The sequence below is a fragment of the Micropterus salmoides genome, unplaced genomic scaffold, assembly GCF_014851395.1.
Source record: "Micropterus salmoides isolate LMB-PRFRI ecotype aquatic unplaced genomic scaffold, ASM1485139v1 Ms_hic_scaffold_17, whole genome shotgun sequence".
In the NCBI taxonomy this organism is placed as follows: domain Eukaryota; kingdom Metazoa; phylum Chordata; class Actinopteri; order Centrarchiformes; family Centrarchidae; genus Micropterus; species Micropterus salmoides.
The window spans coordinates 73,587-93,879 of NW_024040817.1; the positions used below are offsets into that span (position 1 = coordinate 73,587).

At 41.4% G+C, this 20,293-nt stretch overlaps 2 gene segments (V, D, J or C); one reads left to right on the forward strand and one right to left on the reverse strand.

Annotated features, from left to right (window-relative positions):
- LOC119907470 overlaps window positions 1-7,248 on the reverse strand; it is a 13,582-nt gene extending 6,334 nt beyond the window's left edge. The window contains 2 exon segments of the V gene segment in view: window positions 6,785-7,089; window positions 7,197-7,248. Of these exon segments, the coding sequence occupies window positions 6,785-7,089; window positions 7,197-7,248 (357 nt within the window).
- The window catches only part of LOC119907471, a 15,817-nt gene extending 4,754 nt beyond the window's left edge, over window positions 1-11,063 (forward strand). Inside the window, 2 exon segments of the V gene segment in view lie at window positions 8,715-8,749; window positions 10,016-11,063. Of these exon segments, the coding sequence occupies window positions 8,715-8,749; window positions 10,016-10,344 (364 nt within the window).
- The last annotated feature ends 9,230 nt before the right edge of the window (window positions 11,064-20,293 follow it).

The following is a 20,293-nucleotide window of genomic DNA, read 5'->3' on the forward strand; positions in this document are numbered from 1 at the left end:
CTGGCCTCTGGACTCTGAGGATACAGAGACAAAAACATAAAGCAGCGTCATGGTTTTGTGGGCTTCATTTCAGAGGGACGGATGTTCATAGAGGAGAGGAGTTTGATTCTCTGGACTTTATGTGAAGCAGCAGCAGAGGAGAGTCCAGATGAGGACGCAGATCAAAGTCATGTTTCTGGTGAGGAGGATTTCTGTGGCTTCTGTTGTCATGAAGGACAGCTGTCAGTCATCCAGTGTTCAACTCTCAGGACTATAAACTCTCCAGAGCACTGGAGCATGGTGCTGCTGATGCAAAGTGGCTCTCTATGGAAATTACTTAATTTGTCTTCTTAAAATAATACTATAGTAAGTATTATCCTCATAACATCTATTTCTGCCAGCACAAATAATCTCTTCAGCAGCCATATTACTGCGTAATGTACACAATGTAACTGTGTAACAATATGATAGACAATAACACGACTGCTTCTGTTTTTTCTAATGGAGTTAATGTGTTACACCACTCAGACAACAGCGGCATCAGTAGTGTAGGAAAATGTCATTTTTATTTCTTCACCGGCAGGACTGGCAAAACATACACAAAACTGCTCGTCAAGCGGCACCAGGAACACACACTTTTTCTGACCAGGGCTACGTCTAACAACAGCGACTTCTTCTAATGTGGCTTTTTGACATATGTCACAGCTTATCCTGCCCCCTACTAGCATTGCAATGAAACATTATTGAACAAGCATTCCAGTATACTAGGCTATTAAAACAACTTGCTACATTAGACTAACTGGCATGTATTACACACAAAAAAACACATTATCAGGTGCCACATTCCTCCCCTGTAAAATCAATGTTGTCCTCAACATAAGCATTCATTACATTTACCATACAACATTAACCATGTAGCGGCAGGGCAACAACCACTTCATAACTTTTAACATTAAAGATACTTCTCTGGGTTAAACCTCTAACTCAGTGGCAATAGCTTTCTTTGAAAGTTGAAATCCAGTAAATGGCCTTAAATGCTTTTCCCAGGTGTTACCATCAGAGTAAATTACTACATACCATATATCGCTTTACGATGCAAGTTCAGCAGAGTTAACCATGAGCAGTTGCAACAATAGTACAGTATATTGTTCACCTGAAGCAAAGACATTCACTTTACTCTGGAGACTTCTGACTTACTGAATATACTGAAAACATTCCATTTACTTTGTTTCATTGCCATACTTAGTCCCAAACCATTTAGCTTATGACTAGAATTTACTTTCAGTTCCTTGACAAATGTAAGTAAAATGTTTGTTTGTTTGTATCCCACGGGCACAAGAGTAGGATAAACCAAATGTGTTTCTACTAAAAAGCAAATAGAAAGGATAGAATAGAAAAGGCTTTTTCTGGATATTACACTTACAAACCTGGGTTATAAAAAAACTCAATGTCCTTTTGCATACCAGGCCAATAAAACTTCTGTCTAGCCGCCTGTAAAACCTGTTCAACCCCCATGTGACCCATTTCACAGTGAAGGTACTTGTACACCAGTTCTTTGTACTTGTTTGGCAGCACAATTTGAGTACAGGTTTGCGTTTCAACAGCCCCTCTTGTGAAACATGCAGTCTTTTCCACTCGCGCAACAGTTGCTTAATGTTCACTCCCATATTTCTGACCCTACTGTCTGGTTTTCCTCCAGACTTTTTCAGCTGGAGTACATGGGATATGGTAGGGTCTTGCAACTGTCCCTGTAGCAGCTCTTGCTGAGTTATTTGTATGTCCGACACAATGTTTGTAAGTACCTCCTGAACGTGTGGGCTGCAGGTAAAGACGGAGATCCAGTCCACTTCGTGCTGGTTCTGTGTTTCAACTGCACCGAATATTGCACCTAGAACTTTAGGGGAGCACTGCTCTGTACACTCACTCATATAAGAGTCCATACTCACAGGTCTACGGGACAAGAAATCTGCATCTGTGTTTGTTTTTCCTGGACGGTACTTCAGTGTTACTTCAGTGTTATGTTGAAGTCGGCCAACTCCGACACCCAGCGATGTCCAGTCGTGTTCAGTTTAGCTGTTCTCAAGACTTAAGTGACAGGATTGGTAGCACTGTATACTGTTACAGAGGGAGCGTAAAACAAATAGCCTCTAAACATGTCCGTCACAGCCCACTTAAGTGCCAAAAAAAGGTCTTTCCTGAATGTAATCGATTTTTTCTGATGGTGTCAAAGTTCGTAAGCCGTACCCAATAACTCTGAGTTTGCCTTCCTGCCTCTGGTACAGGACTGCTCCCAGTCCTTGTTCAGAAGCGTGGATCCTCAAACCTTGGATAAGCCATTACAGGTGGGTTAGTCAGAATGTCAACTATATAGTTCAAAGCTTTTTGATGAGTGTCAGTCCACACTATTTTCTGATGTGGAGGGGGCTGTCCTGCCCTCGCTGACTGACATTTAGACTTCGACTCAGGACTTGAAGTTACATCTGTTGAGAGCAAGTCACAGGGCATTTTGCATGACGAGAGAAATCTTGTACATAACTTCTATAGTACACCAGGAAACCCAGAAATTTGCACAGCTCTTTAATGTTTGTAGGGGGGTTTGCCTTTAGAGCTTGCACTGCCACTATTTCCTTATTGTCCATGCTGTAACCTTCAGCTGAGATTACTTTTCCCACATAGCGTACCTCATTTTTGAACAGGTCACATTTGTCTGGCCTCAGCTTAATTTCCCACATTTGTTGTCGTTTGAGAACACTGTAGACCAAAACATCATCTAAGTATGTAATGCATATCTTGTCTCTGAGACCTTCTAGACTCTTTTCCATACTCCGCTGGAAAGCTGAGGGTGCGCTTGGTAGGCCAAATGGAATTCTGTTCCATTCGTACAGCCCCCATGGGGTTGTGAAAGCTGTGAATTTCTTTGCATACTCACTGATGCTACCTTGATGGTATGCCTTTCCTTGGTCCAGCACGCTGAACCACGCGTTCCCACCAAGCCCATCAAGTATCTCCTGAATGCATGGTATGGGGTGCCTATCTGGGATGTCTTTTTATTAAGCCCCCTGTAGTCAATACAAAGTCTTTGGGTTCCGTCTTTTTTCCTCAAGCAGACCACTGCAGATGCATATGGGGAGGTGGATTTGCAGATGAATCCTTTATTTAACAAGACCTGGATGTGATTCTTTACCTCCTCATACAATGGTCGCGGTATAGCATGATATGTTTTGGCTACTGGGACCTCATCAGTTCGCTTAATGTCCATTTTCAAGTTTTTGATGTATCCAACTTCCTCTTTGTGCCTGGCAAATGCACTTGATTCCTCCCTGGGCATTTGTTTACAAGCACTTGTTGTTCACTGGTCAAATGGTCCACATTGACTGGTGGATCCCACAGTTTGTCTCGTGGATCACATTGAGAGGTTTCTGTGGTGGGGCAGGGCGCAGTCGAGAGTTTTCAATGACTGCCACGTTAACCTGGTGTTCCCCGTGTACACTGGGCAACAGTCGGCTATTCCCTGCATTCTCCCTATTACCGTTTTGCCTGGCATTGTGATGTCATGGTGTGTGGGTTTCTCACATAGATATTTACTTTACGCAAGGAGCAGGAAATGTTTTCCAGCTGACAGCTAATCTTGAGTCCCTGATCTAATGAAAAGTTCTTCCAGTTCAAAGAGCATTTCAGTGTTCACTTTGAGACCTGTTTGGACAGAGCAGGTAATACATTTAATTTGCCCCCCTGGAACTACAATGGATGTGCGACCTTTTTGACAGAATAAGTAATATTCTCATCTGTAGCTCCCTGAATAAGGTTTAGCAGTGCCTCTGCCTTCCCTGGTCCTAGCCTGAGTGAATTTCTGAGCAAAACTACTCTTTCACTTGACTGAACTTGGTCCTCTCTCTCTCTCATTAGCTCCTCAATGACATTATAACCTATTATCGGTCTCTGCACTATGTCTCTGCTCACTAGTACTGGAACTAGTATCTCATCAGACCTTGTTGTTTTAGCTCTTGGGTCACAGAGACTAAGACTGACCTCAGCCCAGCCCTGAAAAGGTATTTCTAAGCCATTGGCAGCTCTTAAGTCCAGCAGTTCATCATCACTTAACAAATCACTTATGGGGTTGATTTTTGCATCAGGTAAGTTCTGGGACTTCCATGCCTCACTTATGATGGTCACTTGTGCTCCTGTATCCCACAGGGCTTGAGTCTTCACGCTGTTCATTTTGCACCAGACAAGACGCTTTTTGCCTACCAGCTGTGCCACTTGCTTGCGTTTTGTACCAAGATTGTGTGGTTGGAGGAGTTGGTGTTTATGTTTTCCATTTGCCTTTAAAGGTGCTAAGGAAGGGTGATGAGTGGGTAGTTGTTTCCCCCACCCCGATACTGTAGGTGGGCTTACAGGTGTTACAGGTGTGGTTACATGTGTCTCACTGCCACACTTGAAACAATGATTACAGTCAGTTTTGTCTTGCTGACATGCTGCACAACGTCTCTTTGGTCTCTTAAAAGCATAAGCTGGCGCTTTCATTTGATTTTCATCACCAGCCGTCTCTCACGCTGGACCGTTTGTACAAGGGATGCCACTTGGCCTGTGAACTCCCTGATTGCTGTACTGCTCTCCTCCAGTTTTGTGAACAGGGGATTTTCTTTAACCTGTTTGCTAGGCTTAGCTCGAAGTGTGGGTGTTTGAGGGTCTGTTTCATCCCCACTACTCTCTACCAAGTTCAGACTTGCCCTACGAGTGGCTTTGTTTGTTGCTTTAATCTTTTGGGCCCTCTCATTTTCGTTATATTGAGCAATCTGCATCTTTTGCAGAAGCAGTTCATCACTACAGTTCTCATTGGAGGTGCACCCGCATCTCTGCTCTTATGTTATCATTTAACAAGCCTGTCATGATAGACTGGGAGCACTGACTATGAACTAACTCTCTGTTGTATTTCAGGCCAGACTGGGCACTTTCAGATGCAAATTCCAAAAGCACAGACATGCCTTCGTCCTCCCTCTCCAACAGCTCTTCATGTTCACCAAACTTTACAACGTGCTTAACCAGGGCACAACGATTTTTATTTTTAATGTCCTCAGAGTCTCTGCCAGATATTTTCCAGTACTTACAGACTTGTTCTAGTTCTCTTACAGTCAGTACAAGCAGTTTCTTTTCTATTTCCAAAATGAACTCTTCTCGGTGCTCCGACATCTTGCGTGTTACGTGCGCGAAAAACAACAAAACGGGATGGTGTCGTACTAGCTAGACTTCAACTGTTCAACTAACATTAGCTCAGTTAGCTTACTCCATCAGTCTACCGCTCTCACACACCGTGTTTACCGCGTTTTCCTTCAGTCTTACGCCGTGAAGATGTAAAATCTCGGTGGGACCTCCAAACGGTTACACCACTCAGACAACAGCGGCATCAGTATTGTTTTATTTCTTCACCGGCAGGACTGGCAAAACCTATGAAAAACAGCTCATCAAGCGGCACCAGGAACACACACTTTGTCTGAGGGCTACGTCCAACAACAGCGACTTCTTCTAATGTGGCTTTTTGACATATGTCACAGCTTATCCTGCCCCTACTAGCATTGCAATGAAACATTATTGAACAAGCATTCCAGTATACTAGGCTATTAAAACAACTTGCTACATTAGAGTAACTGGCATGTATTACACACAAAAAAAACACATTATCATATGTATACATATGCAGTAGCAGTACCAGAGCAGATTAGAGGTAGAGGTTAGACAGAACTGTCAATCACCTGCTGTGCTGTGGAGACACATGGATACTGATATGTAAATGAAGCTTTAAAAAATTTTATGTTCTTCATATCACATTCATTTTGCTTTTCTGTATGTTTCTTAATGTTTCATTCAACACTTGTTTTGCTGTCAGCAATTGTGGTTTTCACAAAGTATTTTATAGTAACATATGCGGCATTGAAAGGAGTTTAAAAAGTTGAATAGTGTTATTTATTTGCTGAAATCCCATATCTAACATTTATAAAAATACCATAAACTTAGCATTACAAACATTGTTCTTGTGCCACTGTGGAACAACTTAAATATGTGTTTGTTCTTAGTAAACTGTATTGTTTTTCAAAGTTAAGATTGAATGTTCCTGCTCTAAAATAACTATAACAAGCTCAATTCAGTTTATGTTCTAGAGCTTTTGATCAAATTACATCACTTGTCACTTGTTGATATTTGAACTTTGAAGTCAATGTGGAGAAGAAATCCTAAAAATCCTCTGAGGAATTAGAATTAGAAAATCTACATTTCAATGAAAGCTGTGACTGAAAGCTCCACAACAGTTAGTGGAAAGACTTTGTGTAGAGTTTTTTTCTCATTCAAAGGTCAAAAAATACTTTTAACCTCAAGGTATTTGTTGAAGTTTTTGTTGTACGTAAAAAAAATTTATAATATTTAATATTATATTTGAAATGGTATTTTGTGAGTTGAGGGAGATTTGTTTGGGCCATATTTTATCATGAAGGTGTGTGATGCTGATCTGCTTCTTCATATTTCCTTAGGTGGATATAGTTGAAATGGCTCTGAGCCAGAATGAGATAGAGGTCAAAGGGCATGAACAGGCCCATTAGCCGTGAAAGAAAGAGTGGTGACATTTTCAGTCCTCTTCATGATGATGTGAATTTGCAGTTTTTTTGTGTGTGTGTGTGTGTGTGTGTGTGTGTGTGTGTCCTCAGTGAAGTGTATCAGTCTCTGCAGTAGCTTCCAGCTGCAGCAGTCACTTCAGTTTCTGTTCAGTCTGACTGAGGGAGGTTTTTGTACGACGCTTTTTACTGTGTGAACACCACTGACTGTTGATGTAATGTGCACTCTGACAGTAGTAAACTGCTGCATCTTCAGTCTGGACTCCACTGATGGTCAGAGTGAAGTCAGAGTTTGATCCACTGCCTGTAAAACGATCTGGAATCCCTGATGCTCGAGTGCTAGCAGCGTAAATGAGGAGTTTAGGAGTTTCTCCAGCTCTCTGTTGGTACCAGTGTAACCAGTTAGAATTGTAAACATTCTGACTGGTCCTACATCTGATGGAGACGGAGCCTCCCAGAGCAGAGCTCACTGCTCCAGGCTGAGTCACTGTGACCTGGCCTCTGGACTCTGAGGATACAGAGACAAAAACATAAAGCAGCGTCATGGTTTTGTGGGCTTCATTTCAGAGGGACGGATGTTCATAGAGGAGAGGAGTTTGATTCTCTGGACTTTACCTGTGAAGCAGCAGCAGAGGAGAGTCCAGATGAGGACGCAGATCAAAGTCATGTTTTTGATGAGGAGGATTTCTGTGGCTTCTGTTGTCATGAAGGACAGCTGTCAGTCATCCAGTGTTCAACTCTCAGGACTATAAACTCTCCCAGAGCACTGGAGCATGGTGCTGCTGATGCAAAGTGGCTCTCTATGGAAATGCTCTGACTGACTCCAGCAGGGACTTGGATTACTCTGATGATGCAGTTTATCAATGGATCAATCAATTTATCAATTGATAAGATTTTTAAAAAACCTCTTTTATATGATTTTTGTTAAATATTTTGTTTAAATAGTTCTGAGTTATTTCAGTTAAGTGATAGAGAAAAAATTTAAATTTAATTTAAAATGAACTAGTGCTGGGCAACGATTAAATTTTTTAATATGATTTTCTTGAAAATTGAAAATTGAATAATGAATTCTAAAGTAGTGTATTGCTTGATTTAAATTTACTGCTACATACAAAAATGCATTAACGTGTGGTTTGCAAAGAGCTTTTTACCAGCAGTATTCCCTTTACACAGCAGCAATAAAATATTTCTTCTAAATCTCAATTTCATCTCAAATCAAATATTAAACCACAGCTATTTACCACTGCCAGGGAATTACCTTTTATCTAGCTTGTTAAAACAAGTTACCATCAGAGTCCAGTTTTCTTGGGATTGGGAACATAAAACAGTCTATGTTCAGTAGAAAGTGTCCCTGTTACAGTGAGGTGAAGTGGTCGAGCACAAGGTGTACTGGGGTTCCTGTGAAACTGTTGTGGTCGTGCTCGCCTCACGCACACGCCCGCCTGCTGCCAAAGTTGAATTGTCTTGAACTTTTTGTACATGACACGCAGCACAAATCATTGGAAGAGAGACTGATCCTCGCTGTTTGTGAGTTTCCAGAATCTAAATAGTTATCAGGACATCAACAGGAGGGAATTCACATGGCAGAGCATCCCCGCAAAACTAAATGCAGGCCTATCAGGTAAAGTTAGTCTGTGTATAATTTTAATTTAAGTTAAAGGCTACGGCTGTGTAGCGCACAGAAGCCGTTGCCATGGTTACTATCCATAGAGCGCCTGCCGTTCACTCGCTGAGAGCTGTCTCCCTGTCTGTTCACCTGAGAACCTGCTGAAGCCTCTCCGCTGTTTGTTTGGGTTATTTTGCAGGCTGATCAACATCCCACCTCTCCTGTGACCCATGGTTTGATTGTAGGCCTATGTGTATTCAGAGCCAGTGAGCAACGGACTTTCAAAATAATTTTAAAAAAACTGTCACCGTTAATTAATGAATGCTTTAATGCGATAATAATACGTTGAGGCAGCCCTAAAATTAACATATCAAATTAAAACAGTCATATTTTCACATGTCAGCTGATAAAATGTTACAAACAGAAACTATTTTGGTGAGTTTGTTTGTGTCAAAGTCAGAGAGCCGTGTCTCTCTACAGTGAGAGGTTTTTGTACGGCGGCTCAATGAGTTTGTATCACTGTGGTACACGTTCGGTGGAGGAACCAGACTGGATGTTGGAAGTAAGTCAAACCTTTAACAAAACTTTTATTTCAATAGCTATTTTTCAACTTTTATAATCAGCATGCCAGAAAACTGTTTGACTTTCCATATTAATGTATAAAGTTTATTAAAATTATTTGCACTAAGAAACAAAGTTCACTTTAGTAATAGAAATTTACCAACTCATTATATAAATAGTAAATATACAATATTAAGCCACAGCAGAAATCATTATTTCCAACCTTAATGGTAAAGTTGCATCTTGAGGGCTTGTAGCTTTAGTTCAGTCTGACAAAGTCAGAGAGCCGTGTCTCTCTACAGTGAGAGGTTTTTGTACGGCGGCTCAATGAGTTTGTATCACTGTGGTGGACTTTTGGTGGAGGAACCAGACTGGATGTTGGAAGTAAGTTTCTGCTCAAATACTAAATACAATATTATCAAGTCCTGCTTTAAATTCAACTTTTCAATGTTTAAGGCAGATAAATATATCTTATCTTTTAATTATGAAACTTTATTGTTCATGTTTTTATTTCTCTTCCTTTACCATGGAGGCTAACTCAGAGCAGCTTAACTAAACTGTTCCTCACACAGTCCTGTCAAAATGAAATGTAATCAACTTGAAGTGGAGAAAATATAAACTTTAATCTTAATGTAAAAATGTTAGTTAGTTTAAAATGTTCACCACAATAATGGCTGTTGTTGTGATTAAATACAATTCACTTTCATGTAAACTGAAGTAAAGATAAATATGAGAAAATGTTGCCTATTGTTATGAATTTGGAAAAAGAATACAGTATTTCCATATTAATAGTGAAAGGACAACTGGCACTACTTTCAACACAGTGGTCAGTGTATCTGTCAGTAAGTGAAGTGATACAGCTGAGCAGTGATACCTGTGTGACTGAATTTGCACTTGAAAGTAACGATTTAAACTGTATCTAGTGGTTCAACAATTTGGTGATGATTGAAATCCAGATGAAGAACATCTGATTGTTGTCAGTTCATTTCTGTTTTGGTTTCCACTGAATAAATTATTGTACAGTCAAGTTTTTGATGATCTTGATAAGAAAGTTTGTTATTTATTTAGTGTAGTTGATATATTTAGGTCGTTCTGTATGATGATTCTCTCTGTGCTGATTTGCATGAGAGGCTTCTTAAAGGGAAGTGAAACAATGTGTGAGTGAGTGACTGGTGGAGCAGAAAACACATCTGACAGAAACTCCTTAAAGGAGAAAATCAGCTCTCACACAGTAAAGGTGTCCTCTAAGCTGATTGGTGTCTCCTAGGTGATGTCCGTCCCACCCTGACGGTGCTGCCCCCCTCCAGTGAGGAGCTGCAGCAGGGGAAGGCCACGCTCATGTGCCTGGCCAACAAGGGCTTCCCCTCAGACTGGAGTCTGGCCTGGAAGGTGGACGGCAGCAGCAGCAGCAGCAGCTGGGAGGAGAGCAGGAGCCCCGGGGTGCTGGAGAAGGACGGCCGCTACAGCTGGAGCAGCACCCTGAGGCTCCCTGCAGACCAGTGGAGGAAGGTGGGCTCTGTGACCTGTGAGGCCACCCAGGGCTCCCAGGCTCTGGTCTCAGAGACACTGAGGAGAGACCAGTGTTCCCAGTCCTGACCTGACTCACTGGGACTCTGCTACTGGTTTTACTCTGCTCTCTGAACTCTGTAACTCTCTCTGTGTCTGTGTCTCTTTCTTTCCTTAAGTCATTCTCTAATCACATGTTTCATGGTTAAAGTTTCTTTACTGGATTTAATTTTGATTATTTCTACACAATAAAGACCAGTTCATCAAATCAGTTGTTTTCATTTCTGTTATACTGAAAGTAACAGTGGGTAGAGGTCGCGCCCCATGAACAAGGTTGACTCCTTACTGCAGCAGCCTGGGTTTGAATCTCACCTGATCATCATAGTTTCAGTATCTGCAGTGTGATTCTTCACAGAGTCAGTGAGCTGTAGCTGTCCTCAACATATCATGGTGTTTCCCCCTCAGTGCTGAGAGCGTTGATCTACATATTTACATGAAGAGGATACTAAAAATCTGGTAATAAACTGTTTCAGTGATTTTGTTTTTCATTCCAATGTGGAAAATTAGTTTAATATGGTCTGCTGACAATGAATAGTGACGTTATTTTAATGCGCATTGACGACAGATTTGGTTGTATATAATATCCAGATTTTCTCAAATAAAGAAATGACAAGTCAAGAGCGGAGGCTGAAGCTGGTATATGGTATACGTCTGTCTCCTTCTTTCCTTCTGTCACTCTCTAATCACGTTTCATGGATAAAGTTTGTTTACTTGATTGTTATTTCTACACAATAAAGACCAGTTCATGAAATTAGTTGTTTTCATTCATGTTATTGTGAAGGTAACAGATCAGGAGCGTAGTTGTCTTAGTTGAATTTCAAATTACATTTAAATAATCTTTACATGGAAATAAATATTCTATTTTAAAAACTAAACAAATATATTATTATTATTATTATATGTTGTTACCTCTAACTTATCCACTTTTCAACTCATCTACAGTAGACATATATATTTCATATACATACATATGGTGTTTCACCCTCAGTGCCGAGAACGCTGCCCTACATATTTACATATTTACATGGAGAAACATTGAGAAGTCTGGTAGTAAACTGATCCAGTGATTTTTGACAGTTTGTTTTTCAAGTTTGATCTTTTTTTACACCCGATTCACTGGGACTCTGCTACTGGTTTTACTCTGCTACTGCTCTCAGTCTGTCTGGTTCTCAGTTTCTCTCATGAGATGTTTCAATATGGACCTCAGGTGGTTAATGTGCTTGTGTTGATCGTTGATTGATTTTTATCATGTAGACTGGATTATAACAGAAACTTCCTTTCTTTGACATAAAGTTAGCAACATTGGTGAGTTTCACAGTAACAAGTTTATTTTTACCATATTACTTTTTGATGGTTTTTGTTCTTTGCTATTACTAATGTCATCCTTGGATAACATACACATACCTAGAAATGATTAAAAGTATATTTTATAAAAGGAAGGTATTATCTGCATAAAGTCATTCATGAGTCTGATTTGATATATTGCACCAAATAATATTTAAATGAGACAGTATCACTTCGCCAAATGAGAACGACCGTTTCTGTCTCTTGGTGTCAGCACAATTAACACATCCCATTTACCAAATCAGCTGTATCCCTGCAAATTATAAACATATAACTGTTGTTGTTGTTGTTGTCTTAAATTAAAACATTTAATCCGAAGAGACTGGATTATTCTTAGAGTCAGATCACCAGGATTTTATACTTTTATGTGAACATTTTAAACAGAAATAATGCTCAGTGCCCTACTCTGTACTGAAACGTTCTCTGTTATATAGTAGTTTATCATGTGTGAGCAGGGTTGGGAGGATTACTTTTAGTTACTTTTGCATTATTTCAATGCCAAATAGGCAAATGAAAACAAGAGATGTATCAATGATGTGTTTTCTGCTCAGTGTATTTTTAAAGAAACATAGAATAACAAAATTTCCTGTTCCCAAAATCCATATTTAAATGTTTTTATATGATCTGCTTTGCACTATGTCACCACTATGGCAGTATCTCGCCCATCAATGACAAAAACATTGTTTTGTAGGTATTCTTGATGATATTTAAGTTTGTCATTTGGGAAAACATTTTACAATTTTGATTACTCACTCTGCACTTGTATTAATTTAGCATGAAAACAATATAAAGCTGCTGAAGCATAGTGTTTATGGGGCCGGGCCCCACTCATTACTGTACAAAAACACAGCTTTCTTATCTTATTTGAAAGAGAAATATTAGAAATATGGAGAAAATATTTTTCTAGTTTTCTCTCTGATGTCCCCCGGCTGCTCTGCCTCAACTCTGTGTCTGAGTTTCCTGATGGACAGATAGCTTTACTTGTTGTTGAAGTTTAACAAGCTAACTAGCTGCTGTTATTAGCTCAGTTAGCTGTGCAACTACTGGTAAAATAAGTTTACTCTGCCCATACTGGGAGATCGGATCACCGGGGTAGTGTTAGTGTTTACCATAGACTGTAATGTTATAAAGGTGTTTAAGTTACACGGGGTGCGGTGTCTGATTGGGAACCGTAACCGGGCGAGCGGGCAACAAAACCTCGCTCAGCAGCCTCCCAGTGAACACAGCATGAACAGGACCGAACACAGCCTCAACGACCAACAGGGAATCCAGTAACTTACTGAGATGATTTACACATTTACTTTTTGTTAAACTGTTAACTGTAGCCTATCTGCCTGTATCTGGTTGGTTACTTCGGTCGGTTAGCGTGCTGCTAGCGGTCATATAAGCTTACTCAGCCCCGGGTTGCCAAGAGCCAAACCCAGCAAGAAAACTACACTCGTACTGTATCCCCAGTGGTCAAATTGGCCTCTGTCGGTCTCGGAGGCTGTGCTCGGTTCTGGTCCAGCTGCGTGTTCACTCACTGGGAGCTGGAACCAGAATCTGCATGATGGGTCGGAGGCGTAAACACACATTCACCGCTATGGCGACTGTAAACGCCAATCAATGTCTGCGACATGTCCCACCCTTGCTTTGGCTTTTTACCAGACTGTATATAAAAAATATATATAGTGGCAAATAGCACAGCGTTTTGATTCGTGGAAACTTTCTGCTTAAAGGAATCCCTATGAGTAATCCCTGTTGTGGGATTGCGTGGTGTGGGGACAGAGAGGACCCAAATGCAATGTTCGGAGGGAAGGAGGTTTATTGAGGGAGAAAGGGGTAGAGGGACTGGAGTGGAGGAAGAGGTGGATGTCGGGAAAGCACAGGCACGGGGAACCAAGGAGACAGGGGGCCACGGAGCCGGGGAACACTGGGGCCGAGGAAGCGAGGAGAGGCGGGGAACAGGGAGGACGCCGTGAGGAAGTCCGAGGAGGAGAGGGCCGGTGGATGAGCCCAGCCGACTGAACGGAGGACGAGGGTGAGTGTACCTGGGAGGGAAACAGACAGAGAGACAGGGTTAGGGATGACAGCGACAAGGCACAGGGAAAATGCGAAAAAACAAGAAACATGAAAGCCTGAACGTGGGGGTGGCACCGGGTATGGAGCAACAACGATCAAGCGAGGATGGTGTGGAGAACCGGGGATGAAATACAGGCAGGCGTGAGGTGATTACTGGCAGGTGTGGCAGGCTGACGAGGTGGCTGATGGATGCAGGTGCAGGTAGTTGGCTGGGCTCAGGAGCAGAGGGAGAGAGAGAGAGGGAGAGAGAGCACACAGGGGAGAAAACACAGGGAGGCAGGCAGAGAACAGAAAACCAAGGAAAAGGCAGAAAAACTGATAAAAAGGAGAAAAAACCAGGACACTCACCGTCAGCCGGGCTGCCACCACAACAAATCCCCATCATTACAAATGTACCTGTAATCTGATTACGTCTTTATTTTCTGTACTGTAAGGAATACAGTTAATTTTTTTGTATCCTGATTACGTAACGCCGTTACATGTAATCCGTTACTCCCAACCCTGTGTATGAGTTTGACAGTCTTAAGGGTTTTTTTTCAAAGCATATTCAAATTATTGAGCTGAAATAAAACAGTGTTAGTTCTGACTTATATTGTGCACAAACTGCATAAATAACAAGTGTAAAGACAATATACCCAAAAGACAATACTACAAAAACAATACAAGATAAAAGCAAGAAAACATTGAAAAGACTAAAATACACGTTTAAGATCAATATAAAATTAGTAAAAGAGAATAAAATGAAAGGGATAAAATAAAGTCAAATAAGATCGGGAAAAGCTCTCCTATAAAAGTATGTTTTAAGAAGGGACTTAAAAGAGTTCACTGACTCAGCCGACCTGATTTCCTCGGGCAGGCTGTTCCAGAGCCTCGGGGCCCTGACAGCAAACGCTCTGTCCCCTTTAGTTTTCAGTCGAGACTCTGGAACAGACAACAGACCTCTGCCCGAGGATCTCAAGGTACGTGCTGGTACGTATGGGACTAAAAGTTCAGAAATATAACAAGGCGAGAGGCCATGAAGAGCTTTAAAAGTGATCAATACAATTTTAAAGTCAATTCTAAAACCTACTGGGAGCCAGTGCAATGAAGCTAAAACAGGGGTATTTAAATATATGTATTTTTCATGCTGAAAGTGTTGCTGTCGTCTAACATGTTATAGTTTCTCTGCAGCTGTTGATTCAGATCAGTTCCTCTCCAGCTGAGGGAGGTTTTAGTACAACGTTGTATCACTGTGTGAACGGGAAGCCATTACAGTGCTGACAATAATAATCTCCTGCATCTTCAGTCTGAACTCCTCTGATGGTCAGAGTGAAGTCAGTCCCAGATCCACTTCCAGTAAAACGATCTGAAACTCCAGACTGACAACTTGTAGAATAATAAATCAGGAGTTTGGGAAATTCTCTTGGTTTCTGAAGGTACCAGTCCACCTCATTGCTAACACTTGAACTGGCTTTACATCTGAGTCTGTCCTGGAACAACAGACTGAGCTCCAGGAGACTGAGTCAGGATGATTTCTCCTGATGAATCTGGAAAACATGAAAAAGAGGAGAAGGGTTATTGAGACAAATCCAGTTTGGAGAAAGATGATCAACATCCAAACAGGAGTGTCTCATTTCTTTAACATGGAGAACAGATGGAAGAAGGTAAATGCTGCTTGTTTCAGTGTTTCTCCATCACAGCAGAACATCATTGTGGTGAACCTGGTTGCATCCTGAAGCAAAGTTTTCAGAAGAGAGTCTCACCCTGAACAAGGAGCCCCAGGGTGGCCAGCAGTAGAATCAGTGAATTAATGAAGATGGCGCCAGTGTGTGTGGCCAGCCGTCCGTTGCTGTCAAATTTGTTTGTATTTTTACTGTTTGTGTCACTGTTTATACAAAATATTGACTCTCTGCTGGTCTACGATCGCCAAACGCTGCTTGATCTCCGATTCTCTGTGGGAACAGTGATCAAATATGATCAGGGTGGACAGAAAACTTTTCTCCCTCCTTTGCAGTCAGAGATACCTGCTCACCTCCTGTACAATCTGCCGTCACTTCCCCTGAGAAGTCACTCCAAGTGGCGGGGGAAACGCCAGCTGGTGACGCTTAAAGCATATCTGGCGTTCTATCCTGGATCTGATCGGACTCCCCAAGGCTTCTTGGCAGAGTGCGGATCAATTTATTGTCGCAGTGTTTCCTGGCGAGTCTTGGAGCCTGCTGACACCTGACTGGTACCTGTTGTCAGCACGGATGTGGAGGCCCAGCTTCCTCAACAATGTTCACCGCGACCTCGCAGAGGTGGCGTCAACCACGGATATCTTCGGCTGCTGAGTCGAGTACCTCAGACGGCCAGTCCGGCAACACAGTCCGGCAACACAGGCCGCTCCTATCAGAGCTGCCTTGGTCAATGTTAGATCGCTAGCGAATAAGACCTTCATCCTGAATGACTTCTTTACCTCTCATGATTTGGATTTCTTATTCGTGACTGAAACCTGGCTAAATGTTGGTGAGTCAAACTTTTACCGGCTGATTGCTCTTATTTTAACTTTTCGAGGACTACTGGTCGAGGAGGTGGACTTGCTTCTGTCTGACTGACACCCATGTGAAAGAATTGCTTCGAGTGGCAACAACGGAATACAAGCCAGATTTAAAGAGGATTGTTCAAGGCAAGGAATGCTATAAGTCCCACTAAGCAACATGCATAGTAAAAGAAAAACGCTATTGTAAATTATTATATTTTGTTTGTGGACTTGGTTGAACTGAGAGTTTGTGTGTGAGACACAGTGCACACATGTCCATTGTTTAAAATGACTGGCCTGTGGTCTTAGTACTGTAGGAGTCAATTTCTGTCATTATCATGTTGGTGTGTGACATTTACAATAAATCTGGCTGAGCAGAGGTCTGTGTGTGTGTGTGAGAGAGGAAGGGTTGGGGGGGCTCTTAGTCTCTGACTGGTTGGCCACCCCTGTATTAAAGCCTGGCCTCCCTCTCTCGACTACAACTGGTTCAAAATGCTGCCACTCGTCTCCTTACAGGAAGTGAGATCACATCACCCCTGTTCTTGCCTCTCTTCACTGGCTCCCAGTTAATTTAAGGATTGATTTTAAGATTCTATTGTTTGTTTTTAAAGCCCTTCCTGGACTAGCTCCAGTCTATATCACTGATCTGTTGAAGCCACATGCTCCTTCAAGGTCACAAAGGTCTGCAAACCAGTCTCTTCTTGCTGTCCCTAAAACACGGCTCAAGAGCAGGGGGATCGAGCTTTCAGCCCCAAGACTGTGGAATGAATTGCCTCTACATAAAGGACTGGCCCCAAGCCTTACAGTTTTAAAATCGCTACTTAAAACACATTTTTATTCCTTGGCTTTTAATCTGGCATGAGAACTGTGTGTTGTATTTGTCTGGTGTTGTATTTTGTCTATTTATTGTTTCATGTCAATGTACAGCGCTTTGGTCAACCTGGTTGTTTTAAATGTGCTTTAGAAATAAAGTTTGATTGATTGATTGATCATCATTGTGCTGCCGGCATGTCAGTGGCTCTGAAAGGCCTGGACAGCCACTGATCAACACTGGCCTCTTAACGGCTGGGAGCAGAGAGGCAGGACACATATGCAAACACACAGAGTCAGTGAGCTGTAGCTGTCCTCAACATATCATGGTGTTTCCCCCTCAGTGCTGAGAGCGTTGATCTACATATTTACATATTTACATGCAGAGGATATTGAAAACTCTGGTGGTAAAAAGATCCATTGCTGTTTTGGTTTGTCTACCTCGTTTGGGAAAAGGTTTTTTTTCACAATGATTAGTGACATTAATATTCATCTTTAGGTGTCTTTAATGTTGAGATTTCATCATGTAAAGCAGTGTTGGGTGTTCATGATCATGCAATGTAATTGCATGATCAACAACAGTTCGTGGATGGATGTGCAAAGATTATTTAACTGTAGTGTACTGCAACAATTTTAAACATCTAATTTGACTTGGAATATAGAAAAGGGAGTCTTCATCATTACCTCTTCTTGCATGGAGTCATATATAGTGTTGGAATCCCGGGCAGGAAACCTATCGCGAGAAATGCATAATGCTGTACTGCAAGCTACCTCACTAATCTCAGTATGGATATCATGACAGAGATTGCAAAGAGACCAAAGAAGAAATTATTGGAGGAAGAAGGGATGAGAAGAAGAAAGTGTGACAGAGCACGAGACAGACAAGAGTAAATATCAGACTGGCTTTTTTTTTGTTGGCGTGAGCTAAAGGAGCTAAAGCTCTCGCTGTAATTGATGTTACTTTGTTTGCTCTGTCCTATGTTGTCGCTGTTGCTTGATGTTCGGCTGTGTTAGCAAAGCTGTTGACATTAATCATGTAATGTAATCAGAGCAAATACGTGAACAGGTGTCCGTATACAACAGTGTCATGTAAGTGAATAGTACTCCTAAAACCGGGAGCTAATTTTGATTATAAAGTTTTCTGATGCTGATCTGTGTCTTCATATTTTGTTTTATTTGGAAAAAGTTGAAGTTACTGTGCGCGTGCCGTTTACTCACGGAGGACTGTCTCATCAGACAGGTACTACGTTATGATATTAAGAATGTTTCTTAGACCGAAATCTTCCCCCCAATAGTAATCAGCATGCAGTGTGTAGCTATCCACTTTTTAATTTGATGGCTTGTCTTCCTTTTGTTTGTCTACTTCTCCCACACGCTGCATCCAGTCTGCTGAAGTCTCCCTCCACTGCTTATTTGGGTGGGTGATTTGCAGGCTGATCAACATCCCGCCCCTCCTGTGACCCATGGTTTGACTGTATGTCTACGTTCAGAGCCAGTGAGAGACAGACTTTTTAAAAACTGCTTTACATGCGATAAAATAATTGTCAGCGATAATTGATTAATGCGTTAACGCTGTTTGAGAGTCCTCAGTGAAGTGTGTAAGGGATTATAATGTGATATAAATGTATAGAGAAGAGACGTGCTGGAAAATGTAATTTGACTAAATATATTTTTTGATGATCAAGAGTTTCTTGATCATTAAAAAATTATCTTATTCTATTATTATGCATCACAAAAACAAAGCTAATTCATGTGTGTGTGTGTGTGTGTGTGTGTCCTCAGTGAAGTGTATCAGTCTCTGCAGTAGCTTCCAGCTGCAGCAGTCAGTTCAGTTTCTGTTCAGTCTGACTGAGGGAGGTTTTTGTACGACGCTTTTTCACTGTGTGAACAACCACAGACTGTTGATGTAATGGAGACTCTGACAGTAGTAAACTGCTGCATCTTCAGTCTGGACTCCACTGATGGTCAGAGTGAAGTCAGAGTTTGATCCACTGCCTGTAAAACGATCTGGAATCCCTGATTCTCGAGTGCTAGCATAGTAAATGAGGAGTTTAGGAGTTTCTCCATCTCTCTGTTGGTACCAGGCTAAATAGTTAGAGCCATATACATCCTGACTGGTCCTACATTTGATGGAGACAGAGCCTCCCACAGCAGAGCTCACTGCTCCAGGCTGAGTCACTGTGACCTGGCCTCTGGACTCTGAGGATACAGAGACAAAAACATAAAGCAGCGTCATGGTTTTGTGGGCTTCATTTCAGAGGGACGGATGTTCATAGAGGAGAGGAGTTTGATTCTCTGGACTTTACCTGTGAAGCAGCAGCAGAGGAGAGTCCAGATGAGGACGCAGATCAAAGTCATGTTTTTGATGAGGAGGATTTCTGTGGCTTCTGTTGTCATGAAGGACAGCTGTCAGTCATCCAGTGTTCAACTCTCAGGACTATAAACTCTCCCAGAGCACTGGAGCATGGTGCTGCTGATGCAAAGTGGCTCTCTATGGAAATGCTCTGACTGACTCCAGCAGGGACTTGGATTACTCTGATGATGCTGTTTATCAATGGATCAATCAATTTACCTGAGTATTGATAAGACATTTAAAAAATAAACTATTTTACTTCATTTTGGTTTCATGCTTCTAGACATATTTTGTGTCTAGAAGCATGGAGGTGGAAGATATTTGCCAATATCTTGGATAGGATAAAAAAATAAAAAATTAAAATTAACATATCAAATCAAAACATGTATTCAAGTATTTTTACATGTCAGCTAATAAAAGCTGACATGTACAAATACGACTTGAATTTATGTTACAATCAGATTTGTTTGTGTCAAAGTCAGAGAGCCGTGTCTCTCTACAGTGAGAGGTTTTTGTACGGCAGCTCAATGAGTTTGTATCACTGTGGTACCCGTTCGGTGGAGGAACCAGACTGGATGTTGGAAGTAAGTCAAATGTTTAAAAAACAATTTCAAGAGCTAATGTTGATTTTATATTAATTCATATTCTATACTGTAGTGAAAATTTGCAGTTGCTTTTCAACTTTTTCATGCATATTTGGCACTAAGACAAAGTTCACTTCAGCAATATATTCAAAATTGTATTTTAATTAACATTCTAAGACACAGGATAAATCCTTCTTTCCAACTGTTAATTTAAATTTGCATCTTGAGGGTTCATAGCTTTAGATTAGTTTGACAAAGTCAGGGAGCCGTGTCTCTCTACAGTGAGAGGTTTTTGTACGCCGGCTCAATGAGTTTGTATCACTGTTGTGG